Genomic DNA, 16,913 nt, shown 5'->3' with positions numbered 1-16,913 from the left:
TATTTTATTTGAAAGGCAGAAATAGAGGGTTTATTCCTCAGATGCCTGCAACAGCTAGGGCTCTGCCAGGCCAAAGCCAGGAGCCAGGAACTCAATCCAGGTCTCTCAAATAGCTGGCAGGGACAAAAATACTGGAGTCATTACCTGCTGCTACACAGAGTACACACTGCCAGGAAGCTGGAATCAGGAGCAGAGTGGGACTGAAACCCAGGTGCTCCTTTGTGAGATGTGGGTGTTCCAAATGGCATCTTAACTGCTGTGCCAAATGCTCATCGTAGTAGTAGTCATTTTTAATTTGTCCAAGCTTCAGTTTTTTACCTATAAAATTTCCTCTCAGGGTTTTTATGAAGTTAAAATGAAACATTGTATATAAAATGTTTAGCATGTATGCATAAAGGCAGACATGCTGCTGCTAGTTGTTATTCCCTTATCTGTGTTACAGAGCCATGAACTGTCTTTAAATAATGCTCACTACCTGAAATTTATCTTTGCTTCTGGGAAAGGTCTGGATTACAAATCAACTCCTGTAGACAGGCTACAAGATGATGCCTATCGCTTTGCTGTCTTTTTGGTGCCTTCACTGGGGGAGACTTCTGAAAGATTTAGTGCTCATTTTTGTAGCCTAGGTTTTTTTTTATTTTTTATTTTTTTATTTTTGACAGGCAGAGTGGACAGTGAGAGAGAGAGAGACAGAGAGAGAAAGGTCTTCCTTTGCCATTGGTTCACCCTCCAATGGCCGCCGCTGCAGCCGGCGCACCGCGCTGATCCGATGGCAGGAGCCAGGATTCAGGTGCTTTTCCTGGTCTCCCATGGGGTGCAGGGCCCAAGCACTTGGGCCATCCTCCACTGCACTCCCGGGCCACAGCAGAGAGCTGGCCTGGAAGAGGGGCAACCGGGACAGAATCCGGCGCCCCAACCGGGACTAGAACTCGGTGTGCCGGTGCCGCAAGGTGGAGGATTAGCCTATTGAGCCACGGCGCCGGCTTATGTAGCCTAGGTTTTAAGTTAGACCATCCCAAATGTACCTGAATATGCTTTGTTCAGCTATATTCAGTTGTGTAGCGCTACATATACATTTAAAGGCTAATAACTTAGCAGGGGCCCAATACTATGAGTGCCACAGTTCCAATGAGAAAGAAGGTCTTCAAGCATCACCAAAGTTGCTTACAAACAGTTGTTTTTGTACAGGTTTAGGCCTGTAGAAGCATGGGAAATACCACACGCACCCGCTGGTCCAGTGAAGCGTAATAAATATGGGTTAAACATTCCTAATCCAAAACAAACAAACAAACAAACAAAAACCCAAGTCTGAAATGCTCAGAAATTCAAAGCTTTGTGAGGATTATGCAGAGTATTTCAGATTTTGGATTTTTGGATTAGTGATACTTGACTGGAAAAGTCTATACAGATATCCCCCAATTTTATTATTGTTTTTAAAAACTTCTGAACTCTGAAACACTGCTGATTCCAACCTAGTATTTTAGATATGGGATATTCAACCTGTAGTTAGATTCTTTCTATGTCCTAACATTTTCCCTTCTGTAATTAAAATTATTATGCAATATTTTTGTAGCTTTTCCCACAGAAAGACATTTTGGCAACTCTGCTTTGTTCAAGTCTATCACATATGTGAATTGTAATTCGTATCTATATTGTCAGTTTATTTTTTTGTTTTATTAGGTATAATATTCTAAATTATGTGGTATATTGAAATTGAATGCAGGAGTATTTGGTGTGAATTAATATGGAATAATGTATACATAGGGAAATGTTTCAAACTATGCTTCAGTAACTTACAGGATCTGCTTGTGGTAGAAAATACTGGATTTCATTTGGGAATTGGAAATTTTAAAAATTATAATTGTAAAGATCAATAGTGTATTGACACTTGTGTGACATAACGGTGTGAGGTTCTGCATTTTGTGCAACCAGAAAGATGTGTCAGAGCTGGAAAATGTTCAACAAAAAAGCAACCCAGATCATTTAGAGGCAGAAGTAGTTTAAAAGATTTATTCCCTCCAGTGTGGAGTGGTCCTTGGGGATCTAATTAGGACAATCTTAAGAGTTAGAAGTAGAGTTAGGTTTAATCTAGTCCAACATGTTACTCAGTGCAGGAATTTGTCTTATGTGTAGGGATTTGTTTTCTCATAATCCTGACAAATGCCTTAGCTCCCTCTGTTTGACTCTTCATAGTGCAGTTAAGAGGGCTGACTGGAGACAGCCTGCCTGATTTTAATCCCTGGCATTGGCACTTACTGGGAGATACGGGCAAACTCTTAACCTGTCTGTGCCTCCTTTTCCTGGCTTACTCTTGCCAGCAACTGTGTGTCCCTGAGAGTAGCCCACAAGGGACCAAACGTTTGACCCCTCCCATTTTGTATTGGGAGAAGAACTTGGGAATCAAGTAGATGCCAGTGTTATGCATCCTGTGAAAAAAAGTACATTTAGAGTATACTAGTCACTATATATATATATATATATATATATATATGACATTTTCTTCATTGACCAGAGTGCCAGAAAGGGTAGTGAGGAAAGGCTTCAAGAATTTTACCTGAGGGTTTTTAATACACACAATGAAATACTATTCAGCCATAAAAAAGAATGAAATCCTGCCATTTACAGCAAAATGGATAGAACTAGAAGAACTAACGTTAAGTGAATTACGTCAGACACAGGAAGGCCACTGCTGCATATGTGGGAGCTAAAGAAAAACAACAACCTCAATATGAAACTAGAATGTTGATTACTAGAGGGTGGAAGGGATACAGGGAGTTTGGATTAAAAGAGATAGGTGAAGGGGCTGGTGTTTCAGTACAGCAGGTTAAGCCCTTGCTTCAGTCACCTGCATCTCTTTGTGGAGCCCGAGTTCAAGTCCTGGTGCTTTTCTTCCAATCCGGCTTCCTGCTAGTACACCTGGGGAGGGAGCGGATTATGGTCCAGTTGCTTGGGCCCCTGTCACCCACATGGGAGACCTGGATGGACTTCGTGGCTCCTGGTTTTGACCTGGCCTAGTCCTGGCTGTTGCAGCCATTTGGGGATGAACCAATAAATAGAAGATCTTTGTTTCTTCCTCTGTCTCTGTTACTCTTCCTTTCAAATAAACAAATAACTCTTTTAAAAATAGGTGAATTGGGGGTGTTTTATGGATTGTGACAAACATACAAATGTAAAATATTAATGGGTATGCAGGGTGTGGAACATATGGAAACTACAAAATTTTGGATTAAATAAGACAGTAATTTTGCCCTCATGTGAAATCTGAGCAGGTGGTACAGATGGTTGTCATTGCTGATGGTGTAAAAAACTGTGCTGCTCTCGCCTGGTGCTCCTTGCTGCCTAAGCCTGACCTCGGTTCAAAATGGTGACTTTGAAATGGAGGAAAGGATGAAGAAGAAGCTGCCAGGAACATTTCTGCTTACATGTAATTAACCAAAAGCTATGCACATGGAGACATATACTTACAAGAGATGCATGGATATGGTCTATACTCTGAGTAGCCTTGCACTCAGATGTCATTTGACAGTTATGTCTTTGAAATAAAGATGTGGTAGACACTAGGAACAGAGCTGTGTCACAGCTACTTTGTTCCTCAGTTCTGGAGAGTAATGTGAGTGTAATTAGCACAGCAATTACCATGGTAGGAAGTCATTAAATAGCTTATTCAACAAGTGAATTTCCCTTTTGGCTCCTGTAAAAATAGGTATTGACATTATAAATTATGGGAAGTTTGTCCAGTCAGTGTTTTTATAGTATTCTTTCTTTCTTCTTTTTTTGCCAGGCAGAGTTAGACAGTGAGAGAGACAGAGAGAAAGGTCTTCTTTCCGTTGGTTCACCCCCCCCCCCCAAATGGCTACTACGGCCAGTGCACTGCGCCCATCTGAAGCCAGGAGCCAGGTGCTTCCTCCTGGTCTCTCATGCAGGTGCAGGGCCCAAGCACTTGGGCCATCCTCCACTGCCTTCCCGGGTCACAGCAGAGAGCTGGACTGGAAGAGGAGCAACCGGGAAAGAGCCGGTGCCCCAACTGGGACTAGAACCCAGGGTGCTGGCACCACAGGTGGAGGATTAGCCAAGTGAGCCACGGCACTGACTGTTACTTTTTCCCTCCCTCCCTCCCTTCCTCCCTCCCTTCCTCCCTCCCTTCCTCCTCCTTCTTCTCCTTCTTCTCCTTCTTCTCCTTCTTCTCCTTCTTCTCCTTCTCCTCCTTCTCCTCCTTCTCCTCCTTCTCCTCCTTCTCCTTCTCCTTCTCCTTCTCCTTCTCCTTCTCCTTCTCCTTCTCCTTCTCCTTCTTCTCCTTTTTAAAGATTTCTTTATTTATTTGAAAGGCGGAGTTACAGAGAGGCAGAGGCAGAAAGAGAAAGGTCTTCCATCCACTGGTTCACTTACCAAATGGCTGCAATGGCTAGAGCTGGGCCGATCCAAAGCCAAGAGCCAGGAGCTTCTTCTGCATCTCCCACAATGGTGCAGGGGTCCAAGCATTTGGGCCATCTTCTACTGCTTTTCCAGGCCATAGCAGAGAGCTGGATGGGATGTGGAGCAGCCAGGACTCAAACTGGTACCCATATGGGATGCCAGCACTGCAGGTTACAGTTTAACCTGCTACGCCACAGCGCCAGCCCCTATAGTATTCTTTCTCATCTACTCTTTGTAAATAAGGTTTCCCTGGTAGTCTTCAGATAGATACAATACCATACAAATTTAAATCAGCTCTTTTATTGCTGCTATTTTTCCCCCACTGAAACTTAGAGACCTATTAAAAATCTGTGCTTCATATGTCTATGATCATCACAGTTCCAGCACATAGACTTAGCAAGGGTTTTTAGATTGACTATATGAATGGGAATACCTTTGATGAAATCAAAGCCTTTCCATTAATTTCTTTTAAATCACTTGAAGGAAAATTTATGTCATTAATATACATAGCAAAAATTCATGGTCTTAAATTATTCTTGTAATAAGGACTTCAGGAATATTCATTAGCTTTCAGGTAGAATATGATTATGACAGATTATTTGGATTTCATTAATTATGGTTAAATACTAATTCACTTAAGGAATTATTAGGCAAAAAAAGCTGGGACCGGTGCCGTGGCTCACTTGGTTAATCCTCCATCTGCGGCGCTGGCATCCCATATGGGCACCGGCGGTTCTAGTCCTGGTTGCTCCTCTTCCAGTCCAGCTCTCTGCTGTGGCCTGGGAGGGCAGTAGAGGATGGCCCAAGTGCTTGGGCTCCTGTACCCGCATGGGAGACCAGGAAGAGGCACCTGCTCCTGGCTTCGGATCAGCGCAGTGCTGGCTGTGGCGGCCATTTTGGGGGGTGAACCAATGGAAGGAAGACCTTTCTCTCTGTCTTCTCTATCTGTCTGTAACTCTACCTGTCAAATAAATAAATAAATAAAAAAGCTAGTATAATTCAACAAAAAGAAGGCAAATCTTAATAGGTTTGACTGTTTTGACCTCAGATATCTAAATAGCCTGTGTGCTTAACCCTTTCAAGGGAAAATGCCATTTTTTTTCCCATTGTTTCATAGAGAAGGTTTTCTTCGTGTGTAAAGATAAATGACACTGGCGCCGTGGCTCACTAGGCTAATCCTCCACCTTGCAGCGCCGGCACACCAGGTTCTAGTCCCGGTCGGGGCGCTGGATTCTGTCCCGGTTGCCCCTCTTCCAGGCCAGCTCTCTGCTGTGGCCAGGGAGTGCAGTGGAGGATGGCCCAAGTGCTTGGGCCCTGCACCCCATGGGAGACCAGGATAAGTACCTGGCTCCTGCCATTGGATCAGCGTGGTGCGCCAGCCGCAGGGCACCGGCTGAGGCGGCCATTGGAGGGTGAACCAACGGCAAAGGAAGACCTTTCTCTCTGTCTCTCTCTCTCACTGTCCACTCTGCCTGTAAAAAATAAAAAAAAAATAAAAATAAAAAATAAAAAAAGATAAATGAGCTAGTTGTTTGCTCAGATTTCATACACTAATGCTTTATATTGTTTTCTGAGTGAATTCACTCACTTTTTTTGTTTCTTTGCTTTCCGGAGTAACCATGTGGCATTAAAAACAACACACCCATCTGCTTGGCTGGTAGAGTCCTTTGTCTTACCTCTTTGATCTGGAAAGATCACATGTGTTCTCAGTAGGCAGTGATTTTAGCTGTGGTTTTGGCTATCAAATAGGAAAAGAGGAATTTAATTCTTCCTTCTCATTATATTGAAGATGAGATAGGAGATTGCAGTGCTAGCAACTGTCATTGAGGCTGTCAGGGATTTGGGAAAGACAAAGCTGTTAGGCAACCAGACAAGGATTTGGGCATTTTAAAATCTCTACAGGTGAGGAATATAGGAACCAAGAGACCATCTACGTTGTTTTCATTGAATAAGAAGTCCCTGGAATCAGTAGTGGTTTTGTGAGTCCCTGAAAGCACATTTTGAGATGTTAGAAAGTTAGGTTGCTTGCATTTCATTTCTCCCAATGTGTTTGTTTTCTATGCAAGGAAAGAAGCTTTCAAGCTTCATTAAAGTTTTTGTGATAATTTACTACTTGAGAAATTGTTAAGGTAAAACTCCTCTCTAGAGACAGGAAGCTCAGTAATATGTAACTTAGCCCATTTCATGTTTGGGTTACTCTGACTGGTTTGTTGTTTTGCTGTGGTTAAACATGCTGGCCCTGAAGTCAGACAATTTCTGGTCACATCGTGCCACCACTTAACCATGTGACCGTGTATGAGTCATTTAACTTCTCTGTGCCTTAGGTTTCTTGTCTGTGTACTGGAGGACAATAATGCTTGCTCGCATTGTTATAGGATTGAGTGAGTGGGGCAGCTAGCACTTAAAATAATGTTTAGTACATAATAATTACTTACTGTCATTGTTTTTAATATTTTTGTCATAATGACTTCAAAAATGACTTCAAGAAATATTTAGGAAATAATATCAGCTGATTCCTTTGTTTCTAGCTTATAGGCTGTGTGTGACCAAATGAAATAGAGTACATGGGTTTGGCTAAATAAAAAGAGAATGAATCCTACTTTAGTGTTATTTTTAAAATTTTTATGTATTTGCTTGAGAGAGAGAGAGAGAGAGAGAGAGAATGAATGAGAATCTCTTGTCCCATGCTTCATTCCCTGAATGCCCACAACAGCCTGGACTGAGCCAGGTCAAAGCCAGGAGCCAAGAATTCAATCTGAATCCCATATGAGGGTGACAGGGACCCAAATACATGAGCCACCATCTGCTGCCTCCTAAAGTGTAATAAGCAAGAAGCTAGAATCAGTAGCAGAGTCAGGATTTGAACCCAGGCACTCTGGTATGGGATGCGGGACTCACAGCAGTGTCATAACTACTATGCCAAATGCCTACCCCTATTTAAATTTTGAATGTATTAAATTTGAGAGGTTTGTGGGATATTAACCTTGAAATAGTGCATATGAATTCAAAGGAGGGGTAGAGTCATTATATATAAGTGGTACCTGAAACTATGAGAGGTGAATGAGATAACTTAAGGAACTACCTTGGGCCTCATTAAAAACCTGGGGACACTAACCTTTAAAGAATAGGTGAAGGATTTAAAGGAGACATCAGGGTAAGTAGGATAACCAGGAGAGGGCCAATGCCACCAAATGGGGTAACCAGTGGTGTCCAATGCAACAGTGCCTACAATAATCTGAGAACTGAGAAGTATCCATGGCTTCATAGTTAACAGGTCTTTTATGACCCTTCATTTCCATAGAGAAGAGGAGGTGGAAGCCTGATGGCAGTGAACTTAGGGATGATGATAAGGAAGGAAGAGAAGAAAATAAATTTAGATTACTGGCTTAAGAAATTTCAACGTGGCCGGCGCCGCGGCTCACTAGGCTAATCCTCCGCCTAGCGGCGCCGGCACACCGGGTTCTAGTCCCGGTAGGGGCGCCGGATTCTGTCCCGGTTGCCCCTCTTCCAGGCCAGCCCTCTGCTGTGGCCAGGGAGTGCAGTGGAGGATGGCCCAGGTGCTTGGGCCCTGCACCCCATGGGAGACCAGGAAAAGCACCTGGCTCCTGGCTCCTGCCATCGGATCAGCGCGGTGCGCCGGCCGCAGCGCGCCGGCCGCGGCGGCCATTGGAGGGTGAACCAACGGCAAAGGAAGACCTTTCTCTCTGTCTCTCTCTCTCACTGTCCACTCTGCCTGTCAAAAAAAAAAAAAAAAAAAAAAAAAGAAATTTCAACGTGACAAGTATTGGAAGCAAGAGGAGGATACTGAATAAATGAGAGTGGTTTTTTTTTTTTTTGAGATGTATGGGATGTTGAAAGGTGAAGGAGAAAGAAATATTAAGAAAGTTGAGGAGCCAATGCTGTGGCATAGCGGCTAAAGCCAAAATCTGCAGTGTCAGCATCCCATATGGTTGCCGGTTCGAGTCCCAGCTGCTCTACTTCCCATCCAGCTCTCTGCTATGGCCTGGGAAAGCAGTAGAAGTTGGCTCAAACATTTGGGCCCCTGCACCTGCATGGGAGACCCAGAGGAAGCTCCTGGCTCCTGGCTTCAGATCAGTGCAGCTCCAGCCATTGCAGCCATCTGGGGAGTGAGCCAGTGGATCGAAGAACTAACTCTCTCACTCTCTCTCTCACTCTCTCTCTCTCTTTCTCTCTTTCTCTCTCTCTTTCTCTCTCTCTCTCTCTCTCTCTTTCTCTCTTTCTCTCTCTCTCTCTCTCTCTCTCTCTGCCTCTGTAACTCTGCCTTTCAAATAAATAAATAAATCTAAAAGAAAAGAAAGTTGAATATAAGAGTACTGTAAGGAAGATGGTTTGAAGGACAAGTTGATGAAACTGGGCTTGGCCAGGAGGGGACCACAACATCTCTGAGGCTGGAGGAAAGAAGTAAATGTTGAACATGGAAGAAATTATACTCTTGCAATTTTATCTTCCCCAAATAAATAAAAAGGAACTTTGTCAGATGAAAGAAATCAATGTAGAGAGATTTCTGGGGGAAATAGGGAAGAGGCAACTGAGAAATTTGTTCCCTGATGGAAGGATTTTTCATCTGAATATTATTAAAGGATATCCCTTAAATCCACTGTGTAGTCTTATCCACACTATAAATGTGTTATATGAGCAAAGGAAAAGACTACTCTTTCATTTATTGTAGTATATATTTATTGAGTCTGTGTATGAAACATTGCTCACATACTTCCAGGGAGATTCTAATGAATACTGGCCATCTTATTCAAGGAGCATCTGAACTAATAGTAACCATTTAGGGCATATAATTTGTTACAAATGTAAATAGCTATCACACATTTAAAATAGAAAATGACATACAAGTTTTATCAACAGAGGGTTCGAAGGAAGTAAAGATCCCTTCAAATAGGCCAATCAGGCATTATGGAAAAGGATTTTAAAAAGGGCTACATATGGATTTTCTGATGAAATAGTTGTGACTTTTTGACTTAATACAGCAAACATTTATTCTATTATAGGACTAGTAATAAGTAAAAGAGGAAAAATAAGATTAGCAAACACAATGAATTCTATTCTGTCTAAAATATATCCTAAAGTTGAAGATATTTTTCTGTAGGAATATAGAATTCCATAATCCTTTAAATAACTATTTAATGAACAGATGATATAGTGATGACTAAGAAAGTTTCTGTCTTCAAGGCATATATATTTTAATAGGAGAGGAGGAAGTGAAAAGAAAGACTTTAGTTCTGTGTAATAAAAGAAAAGTGGTAGATATGAATAAAGGAATTTAGGGTACAGTGGAAGAAAGCATGAATAAATGATTATTTTCATATGACAACATGTTTTCTTTTTTTTTCCTTTAGTTGGAGAACATCAATTGACAGGCCATAAAGTGGCAGTTAAAATCTTAAATAGACAGAAGATTCGCAGTTTAGATGTTGTTGGAAAAATAAAACGAGAAATTCAAAATCTAAAACTGTTTCGCCATCCTCATATTATCAAACTGTAAGTATTTTTGTACATAGTAATACAAAAGAGAATTGTCTTAAAATATTTTTAGGAATTTTGTAAGTAATTATTTACCTTTAGTTAATTATTTACAAAAATAGATTTTAAATATTCATATTCAGCAAGTGTTAATATGTTTAATATCTCACAGTTCTTACTTGCATCCTTTCGGTTTAAAATTAAAAGTCATTGTTTTTTAAAATTGGTAGTATTTTCAGGTGATGAATGCAGCCTTAGAAATATACTATTTAGTATTCACTTTAAGTATCATTTAAGATTTTTATATTCTTGGGTTCATTTTTGTAAATTTTTTCTAGTCACTTTCCATGAATGTATCAGGTAATTTTCCTTTTGGAAAGTAAAAGGTAACTGCTAAAGGTTTCCACCATACTATAAATTATATGTAGAACTAACTGCAAGTGACACTGTAATTACAAATGGTGAAACTTTTAGGATAACAAATGAATTTTTTGAAGTTATAAACTTAAAAAGATAACTAAACACTAAGAGATAGATAAGCCAGATAATTCATTAAATTAAAAGATATAGAAAATGTATACATTAAGTATATGGTGACAATTTTCAATCATTTAAAGTTTTTGCTGTTTAACATTTATTAAGAAAATGTAATATGCTAGACATTGAAAATTGTGTTTTTTATCTTAAAGCTTGGATACGGTTTTGCAAAATAAATATTAATCTTACTATTGAGTATTTTATTAATAGTTATATTGAGTACCCCAGAGTTTGTACTGAACTTTTTACATAAATAATTTTGTCTTATCCTCACGATAAGCGTTTGAAGTAGACTTATTTTCTAGACAATGAACCTGCATATTTAGAGTCACAGACATGGTAACTGAGTTCAGATCTGACTCCAAATGCTACACTGTTAATATGTTCTCCAGGACTCCAGTCTTTCTCAAAACTTATAGTTCTATAAATCCCTTTCAAAAGAAAGATAAATTTGTGAATCTCTCATTTTAACTTAATTTTTTAACCTATTACTTAAGTGTTGCATGTAGAAACAAAAAACTAGATATAAACTTTCATATACATACAGTTTCAATATATTTATGAAACCAAAATAAATTCACAATTTAAATACAAATTAAATAAATGAAGTTCAAAGTATTATCAGTAGTGTATTGTGACAAATAAGGATGCTTTGTAAAACCAAATCATTATTAGTAAGTTTAATAGTAGATATTGGAGGAAGAGAGCCAATATTCTATATTTTGATTCAAATATATTGTTGCAGAGAAGGCCTATTTAAGTGTGTTGTAAAAACAAAAAAGAGCAGTGTTAATATCTTTGAGATTTTAATTGCTAGTTCTTTAAAATCAGACATTTAGCCAAAAGTTTGTCAGCAAGACTTCTTGGAATGTCAGTGTTCATGGGGGGCAGCAACTTGGCAACTATGAAGTCTCACTGTTTATTTAATTACAAAGTTAGTATTTAGTTGTGGTTGGCAGAATAATCAACCTCCTAATCCCCAGAACTTGTGATAGTGTTGTTTTGTGGCAAAGGGGAATTAAAGCTGTGGGTGAAATTAAGGTTGCTAATCAATCGACGTTACAAAAGGGAGATTATCTTGGATTTTCTGGGTGGGCCCAATACAAATAATGATCCTTAAAGGAAGAAGAGAGGGTGGAACTAGAAGACATAGAAAGGGTCATTGAGCATCGAATCAAGGTTAGAGTGCTAAGATGTGAGGAAGACTCCCATGGCTGTTACTGGCCTGGAAGGCAGAAGGGGCTCATGAGCCTGGAAATGCATGTGGTCTCTAAAAGCTCAGATTCTGTCCCTAAAGCTTTCAGAAGGCAACACAGCTCTCCGACAACCTGATTTTGGCTCAGTCAGATGTGTGTCAGGCATCTGATACGCATGTGTTGTCTTAAACCACTAAAGTTTGAAGTATGACAGTAATAGGAAACTAATATAGTAATTTTCTTGAAATCCTTAAATGAGGGACCATCTTATTCCTATTATTGCTGGGATTTGCAATATTCATTTTGCTTTACTGCTGGACTTCTTGTTAGGGAAGTATTACAGATCGTTATGTTCAGTTAGGGGACCCATTAATAGTGCAATTTACCAAGAGCATGCCTATGCCACTGACTGTCCAGAGTAGTCTTTTTTAGGTTGGGAGTGCCACTGGGTGATCTGTAATGACTGAATTCTCACGCTGCTGTCATGAGACTGTTCTGCTGCTGAGCTTCGAAGTTATGTATAAACATAAAAATGAAGCCGCTGAACTTGCATGGTGATACTTGATTATAATGTTGTCACTTTACACATCATTAAATGATGTGCTAGATGATACAGAATCTGTACATAGAGGTTCTTAAAAATTATTATCTGAATTATCTGATATTATGTGAGTTTTCTCTTCCTTTAAAATGGGATACCTCACAGTGTGTTTGAGGATTAAAGGTGTCAGCATGGTTGTAATACATCATGTTTGATGAACAACTCCCAAAGCAGGAATTGGCAACCTACGAACTGATTCCGGTCCTTTCTCATGGCTCCATATTATTTTCAGTTAATGGAAACAGTTCACATCTCGCTTTGACTGCATGCTAGTAATGACTTTATTTCATTATGAAATGACTTCCAAGTGAAATCTCCTCGCTTTTTCCCACTCAGTAGTTACTTCTGTTAGAGGGGAAGGCTGAAATGGCCAGACTACGAGGATCATATGCCGGGGAGAGAGTGGAAAAGAGAAAGAGGCCTCTGTGTTTCCCTTATTCCTCTACCCCATTATTTTAGAATGCTCACCATTAAGACCCAAGGAAATGTTGCCCTTTTGGGATATGAGTCCCAGAATCTATTCTGTTCTTTAAAACATAGAGAGATTTTGACAACAAAATCTTCATGAGGATTTAAATTCTTACTTTTTAAGTTATCAGTTTCTTCTTGATTCCAGATCTATAATTATTTCAAATTGTTTAAATTTTGTTTGGCTAATTAACTCATCTGATTTACAATTATTTATTATTTGCTGTTTTGTTTTGTGATGGGATGAAAGAACATCCTCAGAGTTGGTCAGAAGTATTTGGCTCAGGTGAATTTAATGTTTAAAGCTCTAGCTTCCTTTATAATTGCCTCTTTAATTGTGGATCTAATTTTTAAAAAAATGTTTATGTATTTTTACTACAGACCAAACTTGTTGATATAGTTTCAAATAGTGACCCAAGCATAAGTTATTTAAGTAGAAGAGAGACCTGATCCTTTGAGTGGCTTTATTTTGTGCAATCTTAGACTAACCGCCAGAAATAACTTCTAGTTGCAAAATGGGTCTCTGGAATTAGCAAGAAAGTTTGAACACTGAATAACAAGAATAAAAGGTGTTTATTACATGGTTTCTCTATCAACTCAAAAGTATATATTTATGTAAAATATATTTTAAAAATAATTTTAAAATAATTTAAAGAATAATTTTATGTAAAACCCTAAATCTAAAATATTAAAAGAAAAATAGCTTTTCAAGGAAAATTTCAAGTTTCCCATGAGCTAGAATCTGTTGAATTAATTCATTTAAAGATTTATTTATTTATTTAAAAGGCAGAGTGACAGAGACGAAGAGGGAGAGGGAAAGAGAGAGAGAGACAAAATATCTTCCAACTGCTGGTTCCCTCTCCAAGTGCCCACAAAAGCCTGGACTAGGCACAGAACTCCATGTGAGTCTCCCACACAGGTGACAGGAACCTCAGCACTTGAGCCATCATTTATTGCCTCCCAGGGTATGCATTAGCAGGAAGCTGAATCAGAAGGAGAGTAGCCAGGACTGAAAGTAGGCACTCCAGTATGGGGTGTGGGCAGCCTAAGCAGCAGCTTAACTGCTGAACCATGTTCCCTACCTGAATTAATTTCTGTTTTTATTTCCTCCATAGTTCTTAGGGAAACATGGTCAAAAGATAAATGCTTTCTGATTTGGTAGAGATGGTTTGGAATGTCTACTAATTTTATTTTTGGTCTTATTTAACCTACTGACAGATTTTTAACATTGTTAATAACCACCAGTTTGAAATGTTGTAGTCCTTAAGTTTTCATGACGCCACAGTCTTTGGCCTCTCCCCTTCCTCTCTTTTCCCACTTCCTCCCTCTTCTTTCCTCCCTCTCTCTGCTCCTTCCTCTCCTCCTATTTATTTGAAAGGCAAAGTTTACAGAGAGAGAAAGAGAGGGAGAGAGAGAGAGATTCCTTTTGCTGGTTCATTCCCCAAATGGCTGCAACGGCTGGACCCAGGCAGGCTGGAAGCCAGAAGCTTCTTCTAAGTCTCTCACATAGGTGCAGGGCCCAACGCTTGGGCCATCTGCTGCTTTCCCAGGCACATTAGCAGGGAGTTGAATTCGAAGTGGAACAGTTGGGTCTTGAACCAGTGCCCATATGGGATGCTGTAATTGTTAAGTGGTGGCTTAATCTGCTCCAATACAACTGTGGCCTCTCTTCTTAAAAAGTTCTTTAATGGTCCTCTCTATCTTTTGGCCATGAAATATTGATGTATTTTTGCATAATTAATTTGTTAAAGTGTCATTGGTCATCTCTGTGCTAAAGATCTCTAAACCTATATTTCTGGCCTATTTATTTCTTCTGAATCATGAACACATTTATTCAGCTTTTTATTGTGTGTTTTCATTCTGAAGCAACAGTCATCTGAAACTAAATTGAACTTTACTTTCTCTCCCAAACCTACTCCTCTTTCTTTTTATGTTATGTATGTATGTGTGTGAATGAAAACCCTATTCATGCAGTTTCCCAAACCCAAAACTTGTACTTAATTTGTAATTCCTCTTTTTCTCACATCATTTACACATCATCAAATTCTACAACTTTTTCCTAAGTGTTTCCCAAATCAGTCCACTTTACTGTGTTCCTACTCTCTCGTCACCATCTTTTCTTGCTTGCACTTGAACTATAACATCTGCTTAGAAAACTTTACCCACTTCCCCTTCTCTTTAGGTTGCCAATTTCAGTTTGTTTTTAGATCTTGCCCCTTAAATGCAATTACCTCCAGAAAACCTGCTTTACTGCCTGAGACTGGGCTAGGGTCTATCATCTGTGCTCCTGGAGAATCTCATGTTCACTTTTTCCAAAACCCTTAATAGTATGTTATAATTGCTAAGACTGATTTCCTTAGGAGCAGGAACTTTGTCTCTTATTTGTTTCTTTAGTGAGTCACTGAATTTTTATTGACCATCTACTATCTGATGGGTACCATTCTAAGCATTGGGGATACAATGGTGAAAGCTGGTCAGGTTCTCTGATGTTATGGTGTTTATTTTCAAGCATATACAGATAGAGGGTAAATACATGAACAAAATTATTTAGGCACTGATGGGGGCTGGAAGGAGAATGAAGCGTGGTGCTGTCATAGAGTGTGATTAGGAAGGAGGAAGTTTTAGTGGAGATTAAGTTATGGGGAAAGCCTCATTGAAGAGGTAGGGTTTGAGCTAAGACCTAAACGATGATAAAAATCTATGCATTTGACAACTTAGAAGCTGTGTTTTTAAAGCAAGTGGAAGAGCAATCCCCAAATGATGAAATAAACAACAAAGCTTTGCTTGAAGGCTTTACTAAGAGTTTTGTATTTTGTTCTTTTTAAAAAAATTTATTAAAATACAGTATACATACCAAGAAATGCAAATAAGTGAATAAATAAATTTTTGATCCTTTGATCACACTTATAACCAATGTTCAAATTAAGAGCCACATGTGACTAGTACCCCTTGAGTCCTGACTGTTCCCTCCCTCTCCTTTTCTTCTTTTTTAAACATGAGAAACAATAGTATATTGTCAGTTTCATAGTACAATTCAGTGATGCAATATTTATATAATACATACCAAATGAGATATAACTATATAATGAATAACAAGAAATACACACAGTTTTTATATTCTTTCTACCTAGTAATTACCAAAGTTAAGAGAAAATATGATATTTGTGTTTTGGTGTTTAGCTATTTTACTTAGCATAATGATCTCCAGTTGCATCCATTTTGTTGCAAATGTCAGGATTTCATTCTTTTTTTATGGATAATATTTAATCATGTATATATATACCACATTTTCTTCAAATAGACTTGGATGACCATGATGGACATCTAGGTCAATCCCATATCTTAGCTGTTGTGAATTGAGCTGCTATTAATGTGAGTGTAGGTCACTCTTTCATATGCTTCCTTTATTTCCTTTGGATATATTCCCAGGAGTGGGATAGCTAGGTCATATGGTAGATCTATTTTTAGTTTTCTGAGGAATCTCCATACTGGCTTCCATAATGGTTGTACCAGTTTACATTTTCACCAACAGCATATTAGGATAACTTTTTCTCTACATCCTCATCAGCATTTGTTATCTTTTGATTTTTGCATAATAGCCAATTAAAGTGGTGTTAGGTAATACCTTATTGGTATTTTTTATTTGCATTTTCCTGATGGCTAGAGATCTTAATCATTTTTAATGTGTTTTTTGGCCATTTTTATTCCATCCATGAAAAATGATATATCATAATGCCCATTTTTTAATTGGATTGTATCTTTTGTTGATGTTGAGTTTCTTGAGCTCCTTTTATATTCTGGATTTTTTTATTATTTTTATTTTTTTTTAAATTTTTTGACAGGCAGAGTTAGACAGTGAGAGAGAGAGAGAGACAGAGAGAAAGGTCTTCCTTCCGTTGGTTTACCCCCCAAGTGGCTGCTACAGCCGGAGTGCTGTGACGATCCGAAGCCAGGAGCCAGGTACTTTCTCCTGGTCTCCCGTGTGGGTGCAGGGCCCAAACACTTGGGCTGTCTTCCACTGTCTTCCTGGGCCACAGCAGAGAGCTGGACTGGAAGAGGAGCAACTGGGACAGAATGTGGTGCCTAAACCAAGACTAGAACCTGGGGTGCCGGCGCCGCAGGCGGAGGATTAGCCAAGTGAGCTGCAGTGCCGGCCTATATTCTAAATATTAATCCTTTGTCAAATGCATAGTTTAAAAATATTT

General features: G+C 39.2%; 1 protein-coding gene across 4 annotated transcripts in view; it reads left to right on the top strand.

Annotated features, from left to right (window-relative positions):
- Positions 1–16,913, top strand: part of PRKAA2 (protein kinase AMP-activated catalytic subunit alpha 2) — a 95,164-nt gene that overhangs the window by 19,300 nt on the left and 58,951 nt on the right. For 2 of the 4 annotated variants that reach the window (XM_051856424.2, XM_051856425.2), the window contains exon 2: positions 9,783–9,924. The exons of 1 other annotated variant lie outside the window; for it this stretch is intronic. In XM_051856424.2, coding sequence (XP_051712384.1) covers positions 9,783–9,924 — 142 coding nt within the window. Of the gene's footprint in view, positions 1–969; positions 3,425–9,782; positions 9,925–16,913 lie in introns of those variants that run through there. One more of the 4 variants, XM_008265196.4, reaches the window with a different exon arrangement.

This window comes from Oryctolagus cuniculus, chromosome 7, assembly GCF_964237555.1.
Source record: "Oryctolagus cuniculus chromosome 7, mOryCun1.1, whole genome shotgun sequence".
Lineage (NCBI taxonomy): Eukaryota > Metazoa > Chordata > Mammalia > Lagomorpha > Leporidae > Oryctolagus > Oryctolagus cuniculus.
Note: the sequence above shows the minus strand (reverse complement) of the source record. Positions and strands in the feature narration are given on the sequence as shown.